This window comes from Solanum pennellii, chromosome 3 (assembly GCF_001406875.1).
Source record: "Solanum pennellii chromosome 3, SPENNV200".
In the NCBI taxonomy this organism is placed as follows: Eukaryota; Viridiplantae; Streptophyta; class Magnoliopsida; order Solanales; family Solanaceae; genus Solanum; species Solanum pennellii.
In genome coordinates this window covers 70,682,066-70,701,995 of record NC_028639.1, presented here as the reverse complement: position 1 = coordinate 70,701,995, position 19,930 = coordinate 70,682,066, and the positions used below count along the sequence as shown (strand labels likewise).

Below are 19,930 nucleotides of genomic sequence, written 5' to 3'. Positions count from 1 at the left end.
TTTTTACCTTTCATATTAATTATACAGCACCTAGTCAAATGTGTATGCAATGAAAGTAAAAGTGATTCCAATTTAATTGTCAAAGCAAAATTTTTCCAACTTAAAAAGAAGAGAAAAGAAAATACAAAGAAATTGAAGAAATCACTTTTACACTTAAAGAAATATGAAAAAGTCATTTTCTTCTATTTAATGTGTAGCCAAGAGATCTCATTTTTTTTTATAAATAAAAGTTTGATATGGTTACTCCCATAAACATTACTCTTTCGAGTTCAAAATAAAAATGAATGATCTAACTGATCGTTTCATATTGTTATTATCATCTTTATATTTCTTTTGACCTTTGGGTGTATTCATTCATAGCAGATGTGTCCAAGAAAAATTGGGAGGAGCGATTAAAATGAAATAACAAAAGGTCAATGAAAAGTTAATATGTTCAGATTACTGTAATATTTTATCTATTTTTTTATTTTTATTTTTATCAAAAAGATTACTGTAATCTAACATATCTATAAAAATTCAAATGGAACAAACGTGCAAAGCACGTGTCCGGAAACTAGTATTAGTATAAACAAGAGTATTGTGACATGATGTATATGATTCTTCAATCATTAATCAAATGTTTTGAATTGGAGTCTTGAATTTGAAAAAAACTTAATAGAAAATGGTTCCTCTACGAATACAAACTAATTTAGAATTTAATGTGAAATGCCAGATGTTTGAGTGAAATAAATTCTATTATTTCGAAAAATAATAGATTTGTATAATAATAAATAATTTTATCACATTTAATATGCCATTAAAATGTGTTGATTTTCTTACCTTTCTTTATTACAACAACACCTAGTCAAATGTGTATGCAATGAAAGTAAAAGTTTTTACATTGGAATTGTTTTATTTAGAAGAATAATTATCATATCATATATTATTATATATGGGAAGCTTCAATATCATATCAAAAATAAATTTGTTATGCAAACATTATTGTATGTTGTCTTTTCCTTCTAAGTTTATTGTTTATATTTTCTCTCTCTCATTCTACTTTAATTTAATTTTTTATGAAAAGATTATCGTCATAACATTTGTTTGAGATTATTGTATTTTTTTACTAATCATTACACACATGTTTTTCAAAAAATTTTAATCATTCCAACGAATTTATTAAAAAAAATAGATGGGATACACGTGCAAAGCACGTGTTCAGAAACTAGTTCTATAATAATAATTTCCATAGAAATTATTTTATTTAGAAAAATAATAGATTTTTATAATAATAAAATTATTTTATCACATTTAATATGCCATTAAAATGTGTTGATTCTTTTTACCCTTCATTATTAATCACAACACCTAGTCAAATGTGTATACAATGAAAGTAAAAGTAATTCCAATTTAATAGTCAAAGCAAAATTTTTCCAATTAAAAAAAAAAGAGAAAAGAAAATACAAAGAAATCGAAGTTTGAGTTTTGCGACTGAAATTGGAATCTTTGTACTGATGCAATGGCATATGCATATCTTCCCCTTAGACATTTTACCTTATAGGTTTGCTCATGCAGATAGAGTAATGTTACTTACTCGTGCTTTTCTACGCCCAACTTAGGCTAATAATTAAAGTATTTAATTTACCCCTTAATTTGGACTTCCTCTGCAGGCACTGGTTTCTGTCTCAAACACCAAAGAAATCGATTTCCCCAAAGCTACCATGTCATAAATCCAACATGTCATCATGAAACATAAACTGCGCTCACACTTGGGGTGTCAAAAGAATATGAAAAATCTTATCGAACTTAACCGAATCGATTTATATTATTTTTAAAAGAAAATCGTGAATTATTATTTAAATGTATAGCAGTCCCAAACAATAGAAATGGTCTGTTTAATTTATAAAAAAAAATTGAAAAATTCCCGAACCAGAATGAATAATCTTAGGTATATGTTTATATATTTATCAAGACTATTAGGCTATTATTTTAAGAAGACTCTTAAATTTTGATACGATATGAAGGAGTTGATAAGAACTCAGAGAGTTATGCACTAATTTTGTACTTATTTTTTCATCTATACATATATCAGTCTTATAAGAATAATGTCTATATTGTATTTTTTCTTTAATTTATTTCTTTTTGTCTTTTTCTTTTTCTCTATTAGATTTCGTAATTTAGTTTTAGTTTTGTATGATTATTTTGTCATTATTACATTTTATTATTCATAACAATTTACATATATATTTTTATGAAATTTTAGTCATCCTAACGTGTCTATAAAAATTCACTCACGTGCGAAACACGTGCTCATAATCTAGTAAAATAGAAAAATACCATCATTCAAGTAATTTAAGTTCACTGTTCGACGGACAAAAGAGTCCAATAAATAAAGTGTCTCTCTGTTTCTGTGTCTTAAAAAGGCACTTTCTTGAAACAAAGAATTTGGTGTTTAGAGAGACACGTAGAGTGTAAATGCCAAAATTAAGCAAACTGTGTACACGAGAAAAGCACAATCATCCTCAAAAAAGCTGTGAGAAAAAAATGCAATTAACGCAAGTGGTTTATGTATGCCAATTTTGTATATAAATACCATTTGTTGCATTATCTTTCTCATCTTCTTTAAATATTAAGTACTAGTTTTATGTGTGTGTTTTTGTGCTCTATTATTTAGATGGGTTTTATGAACTTTTTACGGAAAGGGTTGTTTGTTAGATAAATTTGATGCCTGGTTTTTCTTATGTATCAAGATGCATTTTTTTCTGTAAATTAAAGCTTTTTGTTCTTAATCTCTGTTTTTGCCTCTTTTTGTGCCCTAATATATTAGATTGATTTTATCTTGTTAACAGTAAGAACTTTTTAGGGGAAGGGTTTGTTTGTTAGAATGAATTGCTTTGTCATAAATTTCTGAATATGAATAATGCATCAGCCTCAGTTATTGTAGTATCTAGTACTTTCTATAGTTCTCTAATTGGTTACTTTTATATTTAGGAATGATGTTTCTCTTTGCTCAGCCTGATTTTGGGGAGATTTGGATTTGTTATTGTCAGGAGCTGGTTGAGGATCTTTGGTTGCAACATCGTCACTCCCTTTAACAAGAAACCTTCTCAATTATAGATGTGAAACAATATTAGTGATTGATAAGTATTTTATATAAATTGTGAATGTGCAGGCGCCTTGGTTGCATTATTGCTTCATCTCGTCATATAAGGAAAAAGAAGAAGGTCAGAGTACTTGTTCTTATTAAAGTTATTTCCTTACAAAGTTATGTCTATGAAGTGTTTGATTAAATGTTTCTTAATGTTAATTTGAGTTTAATTGGAACGAGACCAAGCCATAATGTCCCACTTCTCTAGACTAATGTGATTCTTGATTTTGGATATATACGGCAAAGCTCTTCAGTAGCGTTCCTTGAAAACCACATATAACAACTCCAACCATTCTCTCCTTTTGTAGTTTGTTTTTCAGGGTTTGGCTGGGGTTGTTGACAGGCCCCTATTTTGTAGTTTTCTTTATGCTGCAGCAGTAGATTATCTTTGATGTTTTCAAGTAAGAGAGCCGATACTAATTAAACCAGCAAGAGAGTTCACATTGCTACTGAATAATGTTGATTGTTCTTATGGCAAATTTTATAAAAAAGAAGCAGAATAGTTTATATATGTAATGACGAGACAGAGGCAGAATAAGTTCACATCTATTACTGAATCTTTGCGCATGTAACACAAACTAACTCTTGTAATCTTTCTCTTCCATAGATTCTCCGCCATGGATCACTCCCCTCGTAATTAGCCTAGTGAAAAAAGGAAGTTTAGTGATGAATTTCAAATCAATTCAATAATTCGCACCAAAATTGATTTTGCAAACAAATTAATAAATTGCACGCAGAGTGAAAACACCTTGTCAATGCACTACTAAAATCATAAATTACCTTACTAATCCTAATAAGATGAGAAATGTCTATTAATTAACAACCTTTACTGCTTAACAAACACAGAAGACAAAAAACGCGTGCTAGTTGTGGTTTTTTTTTTAATGCGTGGTAGTTTTTTCCATATAAAACACCGCTCCCGGGAGTCATCCTCATTTATTCATCTTCTTATCAGTTCTCTCCTTATGACTATCTAGTGCATCAATGCAACCAACAAGTGATTTAATAATTCTTGAAATTTAAAGAACATGAATATGTTTGTTCGCAACTGCGTCTATTCATTCTTAGGGTTCCGTATCAGTATCATAATGGATGGAATTTCATGTTGCCATCATATTTTCTTAAAATTTAAACAAAGGGGAAGGTAACTGAGGATTTCCAATTGATACATACAACTTCTAGTTGGCGGTATTTCTATTAAAATAAGATTATGGTCACAAATACTATCTGCCTGATGGAACTGTTAAGTCTCTCATGATCTCTGACCTGTGATGCAGACTGGGTTAGTACTCTCACCTGGGAAGAAATCATAAGTTTGCATAAACTATATATGCTATGTGCTTCTCCTACTTTATTGAACATTTTTTAGGGAACAACTTAAATTGCTTTAAGGATGCAACGCCGGACAAAATCTGTGGAGATAATTATGCTTATCGACCTTGTATAGCCGGGCGATGTAAAATTTTAAGTTAACTGGCTTTCTCTCTCTTACCTTTCTTAGTTCAGTATATTCTATATTTGATATAAACACTCTTTGCTTTATACCTTTTAATACGGGGGACCCTCTCAGTTCTAGGTAGCGACATAATTGTTTTACTCAGTTTCTCCTTTCATATTCACTTTTTAGAATAAAATCTTTTATTCAATGGGCTGTAATAGTTTCGATGACATTCCACTACTTTATTTCAAAAGACGTGATGCAAATATATTTGGGTATTCAGATACTTAGAGTTAGATTGTAGTACAAAGTCTAGTTTTATTCTTCGATAACATTTCCTATTAGAAGTTTAGGGAGAATTAGTTTCGTAAGTCACTTATAAATTATTTTAGATTTATTATCTCTCTATAGAAATCTTCATTTTTACACATAATATATATGAAAAGATCATTTTCTTCTATTCAATTTGTAGCCAAGAGATCTCATTTTTTTGTATAAAAAAAAGGTTGATATAGTTACTACCATAAACACTACTCTTCCCATTTTCAAAATAAAATTAATGGTCCAAGACTGATAGCTTGATATTGTTATCATCGTCTTTATGTTCTTTTGACCTTTGGGTGTGGCTGTATTCATTCATAGCAGAAGTGTCCAAGAAAAAGATAGGGAGGAAAGATTAAATGAAACAATAAGAAGGTCAAAGAAAAAGTTAATCTGTTCAGAACTGTAATATTTTATATTAATAAAAAGGTTGAAATAGTTACTACCATAAACACTACTCTTCCCAGTTTCAAAATAAAATTAATGGTCCAAGACTGATAGCTTGATATTGTTATCGTCGTCTTTATGTTCTTTTGACCTTTGGGTGTGGCTGTATTCATTCGTAGCAGAAGTGTCCAAGAATAAGATAGGGAGGAAAGATTAAATGAAACAATAATAAGGTCAAAGAAAAAGTTAATCTGTTCAGAACTGGAATATTTTATATTAAAAAAAGGTTGAAATAGTTACTACCATAAATACTACTCTTTCCAGTTTCAAAATAAAATTAATGGTCCAAGACTGATAGCTTGTTATTGTTATCACCGTCTTTATCTTCTTTTGACCTTCGGGTGTGGGCGTGTGGCTGTATTCATTTATAGCAAAGTGTCCAAGAAAAGATAGGGAGGAAGGATTAAATGAAACATAAGAAGGTCAAAGAAGAAATTAATCTGTTCAGATTACTATAATATTTATATAAAAAAATTATCAAAAAGATTACTGTAATCTAAGCAGAACATTATAAGTATAACCTTGGAAGCGAATTCCTATTATTGAAATAAGCAGTTAAGACGACCTCAATTTTACTCCCACACTTTGAAAAATTTTCCGTAACTGCCCAAAGAGTTAATTCATAATGCCTCAAATTTCCATAAAATCCCTCTTTTCTCTGTTGTCCTTTTGGTGATTACTTTTGGGATTTGAAACTTAAGTCCTGGTTTCAAAGTGCTGTGAGAAAAGGAAATGGTTTACCTGTCTCGTGCTTCTGATTCTGAGGAGGAACACAACAAAAGCCTTCTTGAAGTTGGGAGTGAGCTGCTTCAGCAGCCTCCATCTTCTAAAGAGGAGCTTCTGGAGAAACTGGATGTGAGAATCTTCTCTCTTTTCTTTTCATCTTCTTAAACCTATGAAGTGAAAAGTACGTAACAACCAAGGGGGATCAATTTTATCTATGAGATTTCGAAAAATTATAACTGACTTCCTACAATGGTTGAAATTTATTTCTGGTTCTGGTCAACAATTGTTAGTTAATTCTAGGACTAGCTTTCCTTCAACTTAAGTTTATCATACATTAGATTTCCTTGTGCCATTACTTATTTACTGGTCCTGAAAGTCAATTATGTTTACTTTTTGCTGTGTAAAGGACATAATCAGGCTTCGTGTTTTGGATGAAAGGAAATAAAATTGAGGAGAGAAAGAGAGAGATGTTTGACCTTGTGATGCGTTTCAAACTTTCTTCTTTATTTTCTACAAGATATTTTGATCTAGACTTCATTTGTTATCTAAAGAAGTATTTTCAATGTATTTGACATGGTTCAATCACCTCTTTTTGGTATATGCAATTTTCAGAAGTTAGAGCATCTTTTGTCACTGGTGAAGCAAATCCCCTCCATATCGACGCGAGATGCTTTTCGGCCTGCAATGGAAGCACTAGTTGCTGATGGACTTCTACGACATTCTGACATGGATGTGAAGGTGTCAGTTGCATCTTGCATCAGCGAGATCATGAGAATTACAGCTCCAGATCAACCATATAAGGATAGCATACTTAAGGCAAGTACAACTCATACAATTTTCTTTACCCAAAATGGGAAATCAGACTTGTTGCAAGTCTTTCTTCTAACAAAACTGTTTTGCTATGTAATTGACAGTTCAAATTCTGTAGTATTTATGCATCTATGATTTTCTTGGATACATGCATATCATTTATACATTCTCATAGTTTGGTTTCCTGCTCAATTGGTGGACAGGACTTTTTTGAGCTTGCAGTTTTGGCGTTTGGGAAATTGTCTTGCTTGGATGGTCACTGTTATTCAAAGGCTGTCTCAATTATTAAAGTTATGGCAAAGTACCGAACAGGCGTGCTCATGTTGGATCTCATGTTGGATACATTGATTGTTCAGATGTTTCAACATTTTCTCAATGGTATAAGGTATATTTTCAATTTTGTTATGCATAGAAACCGTCTCATTGCTGGCACCAACTAAAGAGAGTTTATATAAATATTGTTATCTTCCCTCCCTTTGTATATATTCTTTCTTGTGTGCTATTTTTTTCTGAAATTTCTCAACAACCGGCTGCTATTCTGATTAAATATTCTATGTGAAATTTCTTAAACATTCTATGTTAATGACTATTCAGATTTGAAATCTGATAAGTATGATATTTTATTTATCAAACTATCACTCTTTGACTCTTAATTAGATACTAGTTTTCGGGCACGCATTTTGCGCGTCTAACCCATGAGTGTATTATTTCTTAAAAGATAATACTACTAAATAATAAAATATGTCTAATTAAGATTTCTTACTTTGTTTTACTACTAATTGTGACACTCCAATTTTCTGACCTCCAAGTGAATGCATCGAGATAATGATATGAGAGATTAATAAAATAAACTTTGTTTATAATCAAAAAATAAGTTTGCAAAGCAAAAAGGAAAAATAACCTAAATTAAATTTCTCGATAGTTCCGTTTTATTGGTAGAATAATGTTAGAAAAAATAGTGTAAGATTAACTTTGAGTGAAAGGAAAACAAAACCTTTCAACTTTTTTACTTTGCCTTTTGAATCTCATGATAATTATAATGAATGTGTTTAAAGTATTGTATTAAATTTTATCCACAAACACTTTAAACTAATTAGTTAACTATAAATATTTAAAACTATGATGTAAAAAGTCTTATTATTTATATTTTGAAAATCAGAATATTTATGAATAACTACTATTTTTATATAAAATTTAATTTTCTCTTCATACTTAACTTATCCACCATTAATCTAATATTATATGTTTCACCTTTTTTTTTCCATAAAAAGAAAAGAAAAGAGTAAACATCCTATTTTATCACATTCTTTCTTAAAGATGAAAATTAATGTATATGTAAAATTATAAGTACGAAGCAAAAAGAAAAAAAAAGGTACAGATGAGCAAGATAATTAGGCATTTTGTTTTGTTTTTGTCTCTATAGTGAAACTGGACATTTGAGCATACAAAATACAAATATGAATTTAGAGCAACTTGCTAATAAAACAAGAATTCAACTATATGAAGAGAGACAAAAAAGTCTTATTATAATTCTTACTACAAATAAGTATAAAACTAACACATCAAGCTTCGGTGCTTCAGTAATTGAATTCTTGTCTATTCTCGTGATTGCAGAAGGGAATCTCACAACTTTCACCTCAAATTGTGACATTATTTCACATGTTTAGAGTTCCTACACACAAAAATTGTAGGAGTGGTAAATAAAAGTTTTTCTTGAAAAAGTTAAATTTATAGAACAAAGTTATGGAAACATGAAAAGTCACATAAATTATTGTTAAAATAAATATAAAAAAGATAGAGATGAAATTTAATTTTAAAGATACATCAATCTACTTTAATTTCTTGTCTATAAGGAATAATTACTCATTTTTATTTTTATATACATTTGTGTTAGAAATTTGAAAGGTCAAGATTATGAAATGAGAATAAGAAGATTATATATATATATATATATATATATATATATATATATATGAAAATTATAAAAGTTTTAATTTATTAGAGGAGAAAAATGGTAATTCAACTTTTAAGTTTTGAGCTTTCTGCTTATAATAATATATGATGATTATTCGACTATCACTAATTAATCACAAATCAATTATATGACAGTTTTAGCAGTATATTCACTGTTGTACCTTCATATGTTGAATTCAGCATAAATAAACTTATATGGTAAGGTACATAGCATGTCAAAATCTACCGGATTCTTTTTTCCTTCATAAAGTTCAAAGACTAACAGTTTCTCAGTATGCCAATTTTTTCTTGTGGAGAATGGCTGACAACTGTTTTGTCTCTTCCCCTATTTTAAGGCCGGACCACCCTGATAAAGTATTCACGGACATCAAGGAAATAATGACCATGATAATAAAAGAGAGTGAAAACATTCCAATGCAATTTATGAGCATCCTTGCAAACATCCTCATAAATAGTGTTAAGAAGGAAAATCAGGTATTGCTTTTCCTCTGCAACTTTATTCATCTATCTTTCTCATTGTTTTTAATTACGTCTTATTTTGGTTTAGAATGTTTCGCCTCGTTCTTATGTGCTGGGAGAGGAAGTTCTTCAAGAAAGTGCTGTCAAACTTCATCCATATCTTCCAAAAGCAGTGGCGGCCCTCAACATTTCCTTTAAAAACTATTCCGAAGTTGTTGAATTGACATGGAGAGAGGCAATGAAATGTAAAGCTACGGTGGGTCTTGTGAAAAATAAAGATGATTTTTTGAAGGTACAAAAATATCTTAGATATTTATTAGAACTTTCTAAAATTTAGTAGAATAAATATCTTTGATATTATACTTAAAGAAAAATCTAGATAATTAGATACTTAGAGTAAAGTATAGAATAATCTAGTTTTTGGTAGATATTTAGAAGATAAGTATCTAGATTTTCTGGTAGATCTTTCTACAATAATTTCTAGAAGCATCCCTATACTAGTAAAAATAGGGGTGGCCATAGTCATTTGTAATCAACCTAATAAAAGAGTGTTCTTCCATAAAGAAATTCTCCTTTCTAGCTTCCTCTTCTTTAGTTGAATCTTCCAATCTTAGTTAACGATCTTGGGCTAGCAGAAAGTTTCCTAATTATACTTTTCTTCTGCTATTCTCTACAGGTCTATCTGATAATTCCAATTGATTGCTGCATTTATTTGCAAAATACATGATTATTTATCTGATAATTCAAAGTACATAACGACCAATGATCCTTTTTTTATGTATGTAATGTAGATTTGTCATGGTTTGCATAAGGTGAAATTCTTATAAGAACCCCTAGTGAAGTATCATTCGTATAAGAGGTTTATTTCTTTATCTAGACATTCTAGTAATTAAAAACTTGTCTATGTTAGCAAATAGGGGCAAAGTCCAGACAAGGGATGTGTTAGGTTGATTCACTGATTCTCTCAATGGGGCTGAAATTGCAGAAGGATACATCATACAGCTGACACCCTCTAGTTTGGGATTGAATTGCGGGGCTTGTACATCCAGATAATGTGATACCTTATTGTTCAATGAATACTATACCACATCTGATGGTTCATAAGTTTTTTAAGTTTGTTGATTGTTCGTTGGGTTACTTTCTGATCTTTTAAGGGTAAATGTTTTTATCTAACCTAAAGCTGGGCCTAGATTGTGATATCTACTATTATCAACATGTTCATTGAATATAACTAGGGATTAAGGATCAGTCAACACGATCCATCTTCTTATTATGTTTATTCTTCTTTTATTCTGAAGGAACTTGGCCTAGCTTTCTCTCTTGTGCTTCAACTTAAGTTTTATTATAGATTAGGATTTCCATGTGACATTTCTTATTTACACTAAAGTGAATGTTCTCATCTCGAAAGTTATGTTTACTCAATTAAAGTATTTAATTTATCCTTAATTTGGACTTCCTCTGCAGGCACTGGGTTTCGCCTCAAACACCAAAGAAATCAATTTCCCTAAAGCCTGTAAAAGACAACGTAAACAACGTAAAAGGAAGTACTTTCTATCACAAGAAGAGGTAAACATTTGTTATCATTAATTTTATCTGGCTTTTAGCTATTAATATTAGTCTACTTTCTTTCTATAAGTGCTTAGTAAAGTGAATGAATGTATTTGTTTTGGAATATCATGTCAATTCAAATGAAGTGTTTGTTCTACCCCTTATTTTTCCTCAACCTTGTTGGATGCTCAAACTGATTCTAAATGTGAGTTCTCCTAGGCATTAATTTATGATAATTGGTTCTTGTTATATCCTTTTAAATTACTCTTTTTCACCCTACACGACAACCATTTTGGTCTCTTAAAGTGTTTAATGTGTCATTGTGAATGGCAAACTGCAGCAGAAGTTTAGATGAGAAAGTAAACCTAGAAAGCATGCATGCGAAGTGACAGAAATCTAAAAACATAATCTTAGTATATTTAGTTCATAACACTTGTCTATGCTCGAAAATTTGGCAGGGGGAAGCAACTGATGATCCAACTCCTTCAACAATGTAAGTTATTTATATTGCATTTAGGCCCCATTTGCATTGCAATGAATGTAATTCGAGCTGAACGAAGTTTTTTTTTTTTTTGGTAGGACCATGCAACATAATTTAACTCCAAAAGGAGTGCACGAAAATAAAGGGGTCAGGGTTGATGTGCATGGCTATAAAGTAAAAGTGAGCAGTGGTCCCATACTCACTGCCATTTTTGCCAAGTATGGTGACATTGCAGTCAATTGTTATTATAAATCACTGGCTTTCAGAGCTTCCGTTCTTGATATAGTTTGTGATGTTGTAAGGAGGCTGAAAACCGGTGACGTTGGCTCTACTTCCATCAACGATATGAGAATTTTGCTTTCTGCTGCAGCGAGGGTCAAACTTGATGTAACTTGGCTGCAGCAGTATCTGGATCAGATTTCAGAAGAGGGAGATATGGAGAAGAAGTTATCGGATTTGATGGAGGTGAACAAGACTACCATGCTAGTGTCTATAGCAGCTGAAAAGGACGTATTAGAAAGGAATAGGAAGGTCTTCGCTGCAGAGGAACGGCTCAAAAAAGGCTGAAAAGCGCTTGCAAGAGGCCCGAAGCCGAGCAGGACAGGTGGAAAGGTCTGTCAGAGTTCTTGAAACAGTGTGTGAAAAAGTTTAGCAGGACATAAAGGAGGTTTAGGATCAAGCACAGTATCGAGTAAGTAGGTTAAATAAGCTTTTGTAAAGCTGTTTTATCCTTGCTACTTTTCTTGAACACTATTGCCAAGTAAATCTATAACATGTATTAGATGAACTTCTTAAATTTGATTTCTGGAATGATGTATACAAGTAAGTTTGTCCGTGTAGATCTAGATAGTCTTTTTTATTGAATTGTGGAGCAAAACATTAATCTCTCAGTAAAATGAGTTCATTAACATTCTTTTTACCTAACACATAAAGTTTTTGTTGAATATCCTCCTCCACCAATATTTAGGATTCCTTGAACACATACATGTATATTGCATAGCGTTACACATAAAATCTTTTGTGCACATTCATTACTTGTGTTTTTTTAATAATCCATGACGCAGAGAACAATAATCCACAATCAATTTCATCGCTCAAATACGAATTGTATAGCTCAAAACCCACAATAACATCATTGAGCATCAAAGAAAGTTACATGAGACTAGCTATCGGGCTTGCAAAACCCAAGAAAGAAGATATATGTTACTCCATCCGTCCAACAATACTTGTCTATTATATGAAATTTGTGGATAAATTTTCATATAATGGACAAATTCACACTTATTAGTTCCTAATATATCCTTATCATTAATTATAAGCGACATACAATAAACAACAAAATGCTCCCAACCAAACAATCGTCGGGATAAAATACCATTTATATCATAGTAATAGGATAAGTTACCTGGTGGAATAAGTTATCCAGTACAGCTAATTTAGGGATAACTTGTTCCCAACCAAATAACCATGTCGTACCAAACAAAGATAACTAAATTATGAAGCCAAAAGGTACGTTCCCGCCATTCAGTTTTTTTCCAAACAGATGAGAACGCTTTCTTCTATTCTTGAAATTTAAAGAAGGAGTAGGTAACTCATGAGGATTTCCAGTTACTTCTGTTACTCCTTGGGTGAAGTATGTTATGCAATTTTCCTTCTGTAGGAAAAAATATTGATATCTCCTGAACCATTTCAGGGGACAGTTTAAATTGGACTCTTGCGTTGGGCTTTGGGCATATTGTCCATGGGTGCTACTGTGTATGTGGTGACTGGTTCTCTTAGTTTGTCAAAGTTCACTTAGTTTTTTTATCGCTACTGCTGCAAGATGTCATTGCTCAGCCTGATTTTGGGGAGATTTGGATTTGTTATTATCAAGAGCTAGTTGAGGATCTTTGGTTGCAACATCGTCACTCCCTTAAACAAGAAACCTTGCAATGATGATATTCAGATTTTAGAGAATCAACATAATTGGATGTGTGCAATAAAAGGTTCGTCAAGCTGATAGCTTATAGAGATCTTTCCCTTTTCGTCGTGTGCCTTATTTACTGACAAAGAAGCATCCGTTTTCAAAATGTGGTTGGGAGTTGATCTTTTCATTTGCTTTTTATTGAAAAAATAATAATAGGCATGAATAGTTAATACTTCATTTCAAGTTATTTACAGTTCCTTTCTAGCATTTTTGTTGATAGGGGATTTCCTTATATGGTAAATTTGAAAACAATTAAAAGTCAAGCACCGATGTATGTGAACAGTAAATCAACAAAATAGTTTTATGTTTGTACTGAAGTTCTTCTTTTTTTTTCCGTTTTGAAGTATTAATGAACTTCGGAAACAAAACCCAGTAAAAGAAGAATGTCCATGCAATTTTGGTGGGCGTTTGATATTTTTGCTGAATGTATTCCGTGTTAATTGTACAATCAATAATGGTTCTGATTTCAGTATATTTTTCTAATGCATCAGCAGACTACTGGGAATGCAAAAACAAAGTCATTAAAAGTAGTATGTTTTCTTATGAGCTTTGGGATAACATACTCCGAAGTTATTTCTTTCTCAATTATCAGTGTGTGATAAGTATTTTACAGAAATTGTAAATGTGCAGGCACATTGGTTACATTATTGATTCATCTCGTCATATAAGGAAAAAGAAGAAGGTAAGAGCACTTGTTCTTATTAAAGTTCTTTCCTTTCAAAGTTATGTCTATGAAGTGTTTGATTAAATGTTTCTTAAGGTTAATTTGAGTTTAATTGGAACGAGTAAGCTCCCATTTACTTATCGTGACCAAGCCATAATGTCCCACTTCTCTAGACTAATGTGATTCTTGATTTTGGATACGGCAAAGCTCTTCAGTAGTGTTCCTTGAAAACAACATATAACAGCTCCAACCATTCTCTCCAGTCCAGTGTGACATGTATTTATGACAGGTAGCTGCAACCATTGGAGTTCCTGGTGATTGTTTCCTGCTTCATCGTTGTATAATACTTTAGAATGAATTGTGGCATACCTCCTCTCTTATCCCTTCATTACCCTCGTTTTTTTATTCAAGGTCTACTTGCGACTTTAGTGAGGAGAATGTTGAGACGCACTGAGTATCACTGGTGGTGTACTGACATTCTCTTTGTGAAATGACCTATGTCAATGTAGATGTGGTGTCATAGACGAGCACATTATGAGATAGGTTGCTTTATTCTAGAAGTTTATTTGCTGAGCTCTGTCATTGACCGTGGAGCTTCTTTTCTTTCAGTTAGACAATTTGTTTGCCAGGAAATCTCTGTCTTGTGCTTTCCTTTTAGCACTCCAGTATAGACATATTTTTAGTTTGGTTGATCACTTCACTTTGGATTATATTAAGTACATTTCAGTATTTATAGATTTCAATTTTTATAAGAACTGTTGAATCGAAGGTTCTAACAAAGAGATTAGTTATTTATTTTATATGCATGAGGGATATTACAAGTTAGAATAATCAAGCCGGTTCACTAGGTCAAGTAAGGCACCGGTGCCAGTCACGGCGTTGTTTAGAGAACGGGTTGTGACATGTGCTACCCTTGTATGGCAGCAAAGAGATGCAAAAGAATGCCCATATTTTCACGCTTGCTCTGTTCCTCAAATAACGGTCCATTTGTAGGTGATTCCTGGATCCCCAAATTGATAGTGTCATTAATGTGTTCTACTGCGTTTTGCTGTGTTGAGTTTGTCTTTTTTTCCTAATAAGGTTGAAGGCATGCCATGTTGCTGAGCAGTACTTGGGGGGATATGGTGCTATTATGTGACTGGTTTGTGTATGTGCTTTAGTGGCCTTAAACTACTATCCTTCGATAGCTGAACCTGTTGTCTTGGATTTGATCATTACATATCTCAAAATCACTTACCTGGCCCCTCTAATATTGAACATGTTGTTGGGAAACATTTTCTCTCTGGTTCTTGTTTCATATATATTTTTAAGATTATATTTGTTAGTTTGAACGTTAAAACATTTGAGGTTTCTGCACCTAGTGAACGTTAGACAGCTGAGGAAGAGTTGATTTAGTTATAACAATGGAAGAAGCTATAAAGAAATGATGTTTATCTATTCAGAACGGAATTGTGCTAAGGATGCAACGCCGGACCAAATTTGTAGAGATATTATGCTTATCGACCTTGTATAGCCGAGAGATATAAAATTTTAAGTTCAGTATATTCTATTTTTGATTTAAACACTCTTTGCTGCTTATTAGGTCTAAACTATTTGTTTAGCTCGCTGCCTTTTCATATTTCTGTATAGGATCTTATACGTTTGGACTAATCATTTCTAATAATTTGTTGATCTTCAGGGACGGTCATATGGCATAGGGACTCTCTGAACCAGATTCAGAATGCTGTGACTATACTCAGTAGCTACAATACTGTTGAGTTGGTACAATAGTATGACCTTAAAGCCAATGTATAACACTATCTCAGATGCAGAGTCTGTCAATCTTGAGATATCAGGGAAGCATGGGATGATACAACATGATCATTATGTGTGTGGTATTTCCACCTGTTCGTGAAAAATGTGTACAAGAAAGGCAACTTATGCGTACATGCATGTGAGTAATATATTTGCAATCGTAAGTTTATTATATATGCATGTCCATGTAAAAGATAATTTTTGTCGATTTACACATGCTTCAAATTCGAAGTGATGGTTTTGGCTAAACCCGCCTGAAGAAATTTGTCTATGAACAAGAGTCGAGGCTCTATTCCTCGATCTTTTTATACCTTTTAATACGGGGGACCCTCTCAGTTCTAGGTAGCGACAAAATTGTTTTGCTTAGTTTCTCCTTTCATATTCACTTTTTAGAATAAAATCTTTTATTTACATACGCAGATTTCAATTTAATGGGCTGTAACAGTTTTGATGACATTCCACTACTCTATTTCAAAAAGACCCGATGCAAATATATATGGGTATTCAGATACCCAGAGATAGATTACATTACAAAATCTAGTTTTCTTCTTCGATAACATTTCCTATTAGAAGCCTTGAAGTTTAGGGAGAATTAGTTTCGTAAGTCACTTATAAATTATTTTAGTTTTATCGTCTTTCTATAGAAATCATCATTTTTACACTTAAGAAATATGAAAAAGTCATTTTCTTCCATTCAATTGTAGCCAAGAGATCTCATTTTTTTATTAAAAAAAAAGGTTGATATAGTTACTCCCATGAACATTACTCTCTCCAGTTCAAAATAAAAATGAATGATCTAAGACTGATCGTTTCATTTTGTTATCATCGTCTTTATATTTCTTTTGACTTTTGGGTGTATTCATTCATAGCAGATGTGTCCAAGAAAAAATAGGGAGGAAAGATTAAAATGAAATAACAAAAAGGTCAAAGAAAAGTTAATCTGTTCAGATTACTGTGATATTTTATCTATTTTTTTTATTTTTATTTTTATCAAAAAGATCACTGTAATCTAAGCAGAACTTTTTAAGTATACCCTTAGAAGCGAATTCCCTTTATTGAAAAGAATTTTAAGAGGAAAACCTGAAAATTACGCAGTTAAGACAGCCTCAATTATACTCACACACTTTGAAAAAATTTCGGTAACCTTGCAAAGGGTTAATTCCTAATACCTCAAATTTTCATATAATCCCTCTTTTTTCTCTTGTCCTTTTGTACAAGTACTGATGGTACAAAGTTGCTGAGACTATTTTCTCTTTCCATCTGCTTAAACCTACAAAGTGAAAAGTACATAGTAGCCAAGGGGGATCAATTTTATCTATGAGATTCTGAAAAATTATAAATGACTTCCTAAAATGGTTGAAATTTATTTTTGGTTCTGATCAACAATTGTTACTTAATCTTAGGATAAAATAATCACGTTATTTGAAAAATTCTAGTAGTTTAGTTGGTTTATTGCCTAATTTTTCACCTTAGAAGTGTGGTTTTGATCCCCGTCTTGTAAAAAATAATCCTATAAGCAATTCTAGTGAAAGATCATCTCCTATAAGAGGTCCATTTCTTTTTAAGGACATTCTAGTAATTAAAAGATCTGTCTATGATTGCATCACTTGTGATATCTGCTATCATATAACTTACGATTTCCTTGTTCCATTGCTTATTTATTGGTCCTGGAAGTCAATTGTCTATGTCTTTGTTTACTTTTTGTTGTGTAAAGGACATAATCAGGCTTCATGTTGGATAAAAGGAAATTAAAATGTGGAGAGAAAGATAGAGATGTTTGACCTTGTGATGTAGTTTCGAACTTTAATCTTTATTTTTTACAAACTATCCTGATCTAGACTTCATTTGTTATCTAGAGAAGTATTTTCAATGTATTTGACATGGTTCAATCACTTCTTTTTGGTATATGCAATTTTCAGAAGTTAGAGCATCTTTTGTCACTGGTGAAGCAAATCCCCTCCGTATCGAGGTGGTATACTTTTCGCCTTGCAATGGAAGCACTAGTTGCAGATGACTTCTACGACATTCTGACATGGATGTGAAGTGCATCAGTATGAGAATTACAGCTCCAGATCAACCATATAATGATAGCATACTTAAGGCAAGTACAACTCATACAGTTTTCTATGATTTTCTTGGATATATGCATAGCATTTATACATTCTCGTGGTTTGGTTTCTTGCTCAATTGGTGGACAGGACTCATTTTGAAAGCAATATTAGTCAAGTAAAGTATTTAATTTACCCCTTAATTTGGGCTTGTTATGTACATATATTGGTCTTTGCAGGCACTGAGTTGTGTCTCAAACACCAAAGAAATCAATTTCCCTACTGGTCATCACAGGAAAAGGTATACATCTATTATCATTAATTTGATCTGGCGTATAGTTTAATAATATTGTCAACCTTCAGTACGTGCTTGCTTAAGTGAACGTACTTGTTTAGGAATTTTTGTCGATTCAAGTGAACTGTTTGTTCTACCCCTTAGTTTTGGACTATTATCAGTTGTAACTGAAGTTAAGACTTTTGACCAATGAAGAATCTGATGTGCATCTTTTTCATGCTTCCTCGTCGTCTCTGTATGTGTCAGCGTTTGCTCTCTTGATTTATGAGCATCTCTATCATCTTTTCCTTAGGATGCCGCGGATAAGGTTGTCAGAGAGCATGGCAAGGAGCTGGTTGGCCGCTAAGTAAGGCCAATTGATCAAGTGTGTGTGATTTCACTGAATTGCAAAGTTCGCAGACTCTTCACTGTTAAGGTTGCATCCGTGTCACATTCTCCAGAAATGCACCCGTTTACATTTGTGAAGAGTCCAAACAACATAGATGAATTGATTTACTTTTATTTTATTTTTAGTGTTGGCTTGCTCTTTAACTGAGTGTGTGGAAATTTTTTCATCTGAGTAACTCTTAATGAATTGCTTTGTCATAATTTTCTGAATATGAATAATGCATATGCATGAGCCTCAGTTATGATATGTCAATTGCAGAAGGTAGGTAAATATTTAAATATGACGAGTTAAAAACAATATTGTTAAAGCACATGTATCTGGTCGGTTGTCATGCCCCGAGCCTTGATCCTGGGCTTGACTGACAGTCGATGCCTTAATATTTTGAGTGAATATCAAGTTCAAAGCTGAGCATAGTCTGCTTTTCTTTGTTTTGTTGTAGTGCTTGAGATAATTATATTTACATTTTCTATCTGGCTAGAATATTACATTTAAATATTATTCTTAATCATTAATTGTTTACATTTAAGATTGTACAAAATGATATTTATATAAAGTAAAATCACAATACCATATCGATATCAATCCTCCTCCATCAAACTGTATGGAAGCCTTTCAAATTGTAGAGCAACACATTGATTTCTTAACAAAATGAATTCTTTTATTAATACATAAGGTTTTAATGATCTTTTACTCCAATGATATTTATGCTAAAAGATAAACTACATAATTAGACATACTTAACTATCATATGCATATTTTTACCTATAGTTTAAAAATATTACTCATAATAAACTTTTTAAAAATTATACCATATATTTTATAAAGTATAATTAGATACAAAATCTTAAAATTTAAAGTAAAGGCAATATTAACAATTCAATTCTCATCTTCCTCCCTTCTCACCAACCACGTTCTTCACCATCATTACTGATTCTCCATTGTTGCTAGAATGAATACAACAACCACAAGTGCACAATTCGAACAACACGATGATTCAAAAAAATTGTAAACAATATTTTAATCATTCAATTGTGTTTTTTCTTCAACTGTGGAAGATAAAATGTGATTGTGAGGTATCTATGTATTATTCATCTATTATTTAAGTGATAGATCTTGTACATGATTTTTTAGATGTATCAGTTTTGTCATGTATTCTACTGACTTAGTTATAATCGTTGAGGCTGTGAGATACATGCTTAAGTATATAAGATACAACTTATGCATTTAACATTATCCTGAATTCTATATATATACAAATACGTCCAACGATTTCGAGATACATGCATAACAAATTATACATGTTACGCAAATTATTACTTTTAAACACCATATCGTTAATTTTAACAATGACGTATACATTATTTATTCCAAATACACGTTATAAAATTATGAGATATTTTTTCAATAATATTGTGCCGTTCGCCATTTTGCAAAAGAAAAAAAA

General features: G+C 31.8%; 1 protein-coding gene and 1 long non-coding RNA gene across 4 annotated transcripts; both read left to right on the top strand.

Moving 5' to 3' along the window:
- Nucleotides 1–2,374: 2,374 nt before the first annotated feature.
- On the top strand, nt 2,375–12,239 carry LOC107012321. 2 transcript variants are annotated; one of them, XM_015212129.2, is made up of 11 exons: nt 2,375–2,547; nt 2,971–3,049; nt 3,152–3,203; nt 6,672–6,875; nt 7,073–7,254; nt 9,179–9,317; nt 9,391–9,594; nt 10,767–10,868; nt 11,309–11,343; nt 11,430–11,549; nt 11,634–12,239. In XM_015212129.2, exons 2-11 carry the CDS (start codon nt 2,973–2,975, stop codon nt 11,896–11,898), a joined length of 1,380 nt encoding a protein of 459 aa, XP_015067615.1. In that variant the 5' UTR covers nt 2,375–2,547; nt 2,971–2,972; the 3' UTR covers nt 11,899–12,239. The 2 variants fall into 2 exon arrangements, with proteins under 2 accessions (XP_015067615.1, XP_015067614.1); XM_015212128.2 differs by having other exon boundaries at nt 2,376–2,547; nt 11,430–12,239.
- A 741-nt stretch (nt 12,240–12,980) lies between these two features.
- On the top strand, nt 12,981–18,672 carry LOC107014032. Of its 2 annotated transcripts, XR_003577562.1 has the most exons (6): nt 12,981–13,316; nt 13,789–13,827; nt 13,928–13,979; nt 15,640–15,894; nt 17,675–18,104; nt 18,391–18,672. It is a non-coding gene; the product is annotated as an uncharacterized LOC107014032 (long non-coding RNA). The 2 variants fall into 2 exon arrangements; XR_003577561.1 differs by lacking the exon at nt 13,789–13,827 and having other exon boundaries at nt 13,006–13,316.
- The last annotated feature ends 1,258 nt before the right edge of the window (nt 18,673–19,930 follow it).

Coding starts and splice junctions, on each gene's coding strand:
- LOC107012321 (XM_015212128.2), top strand. CDS start 2,973: ATGATGTTTCTCTTTGCTCAGCCTGATTTTGGGGAGATTTGGATTTGT. Junction 3,204..6,671: donor ATATAAGGAAAAAGAAGAAG/GTCAGAGTACTT, acceptor TGCAATTTTCAG/AAGTTAGAGCATCTTTTGTC. Junction 9,595..10,766: donor ATAAAGATGATTTTTTGAAG/GTACAAAAATAT, acceptor CTTCCTCTGCAG/GCACTGGGTTTCGCCTCAAA.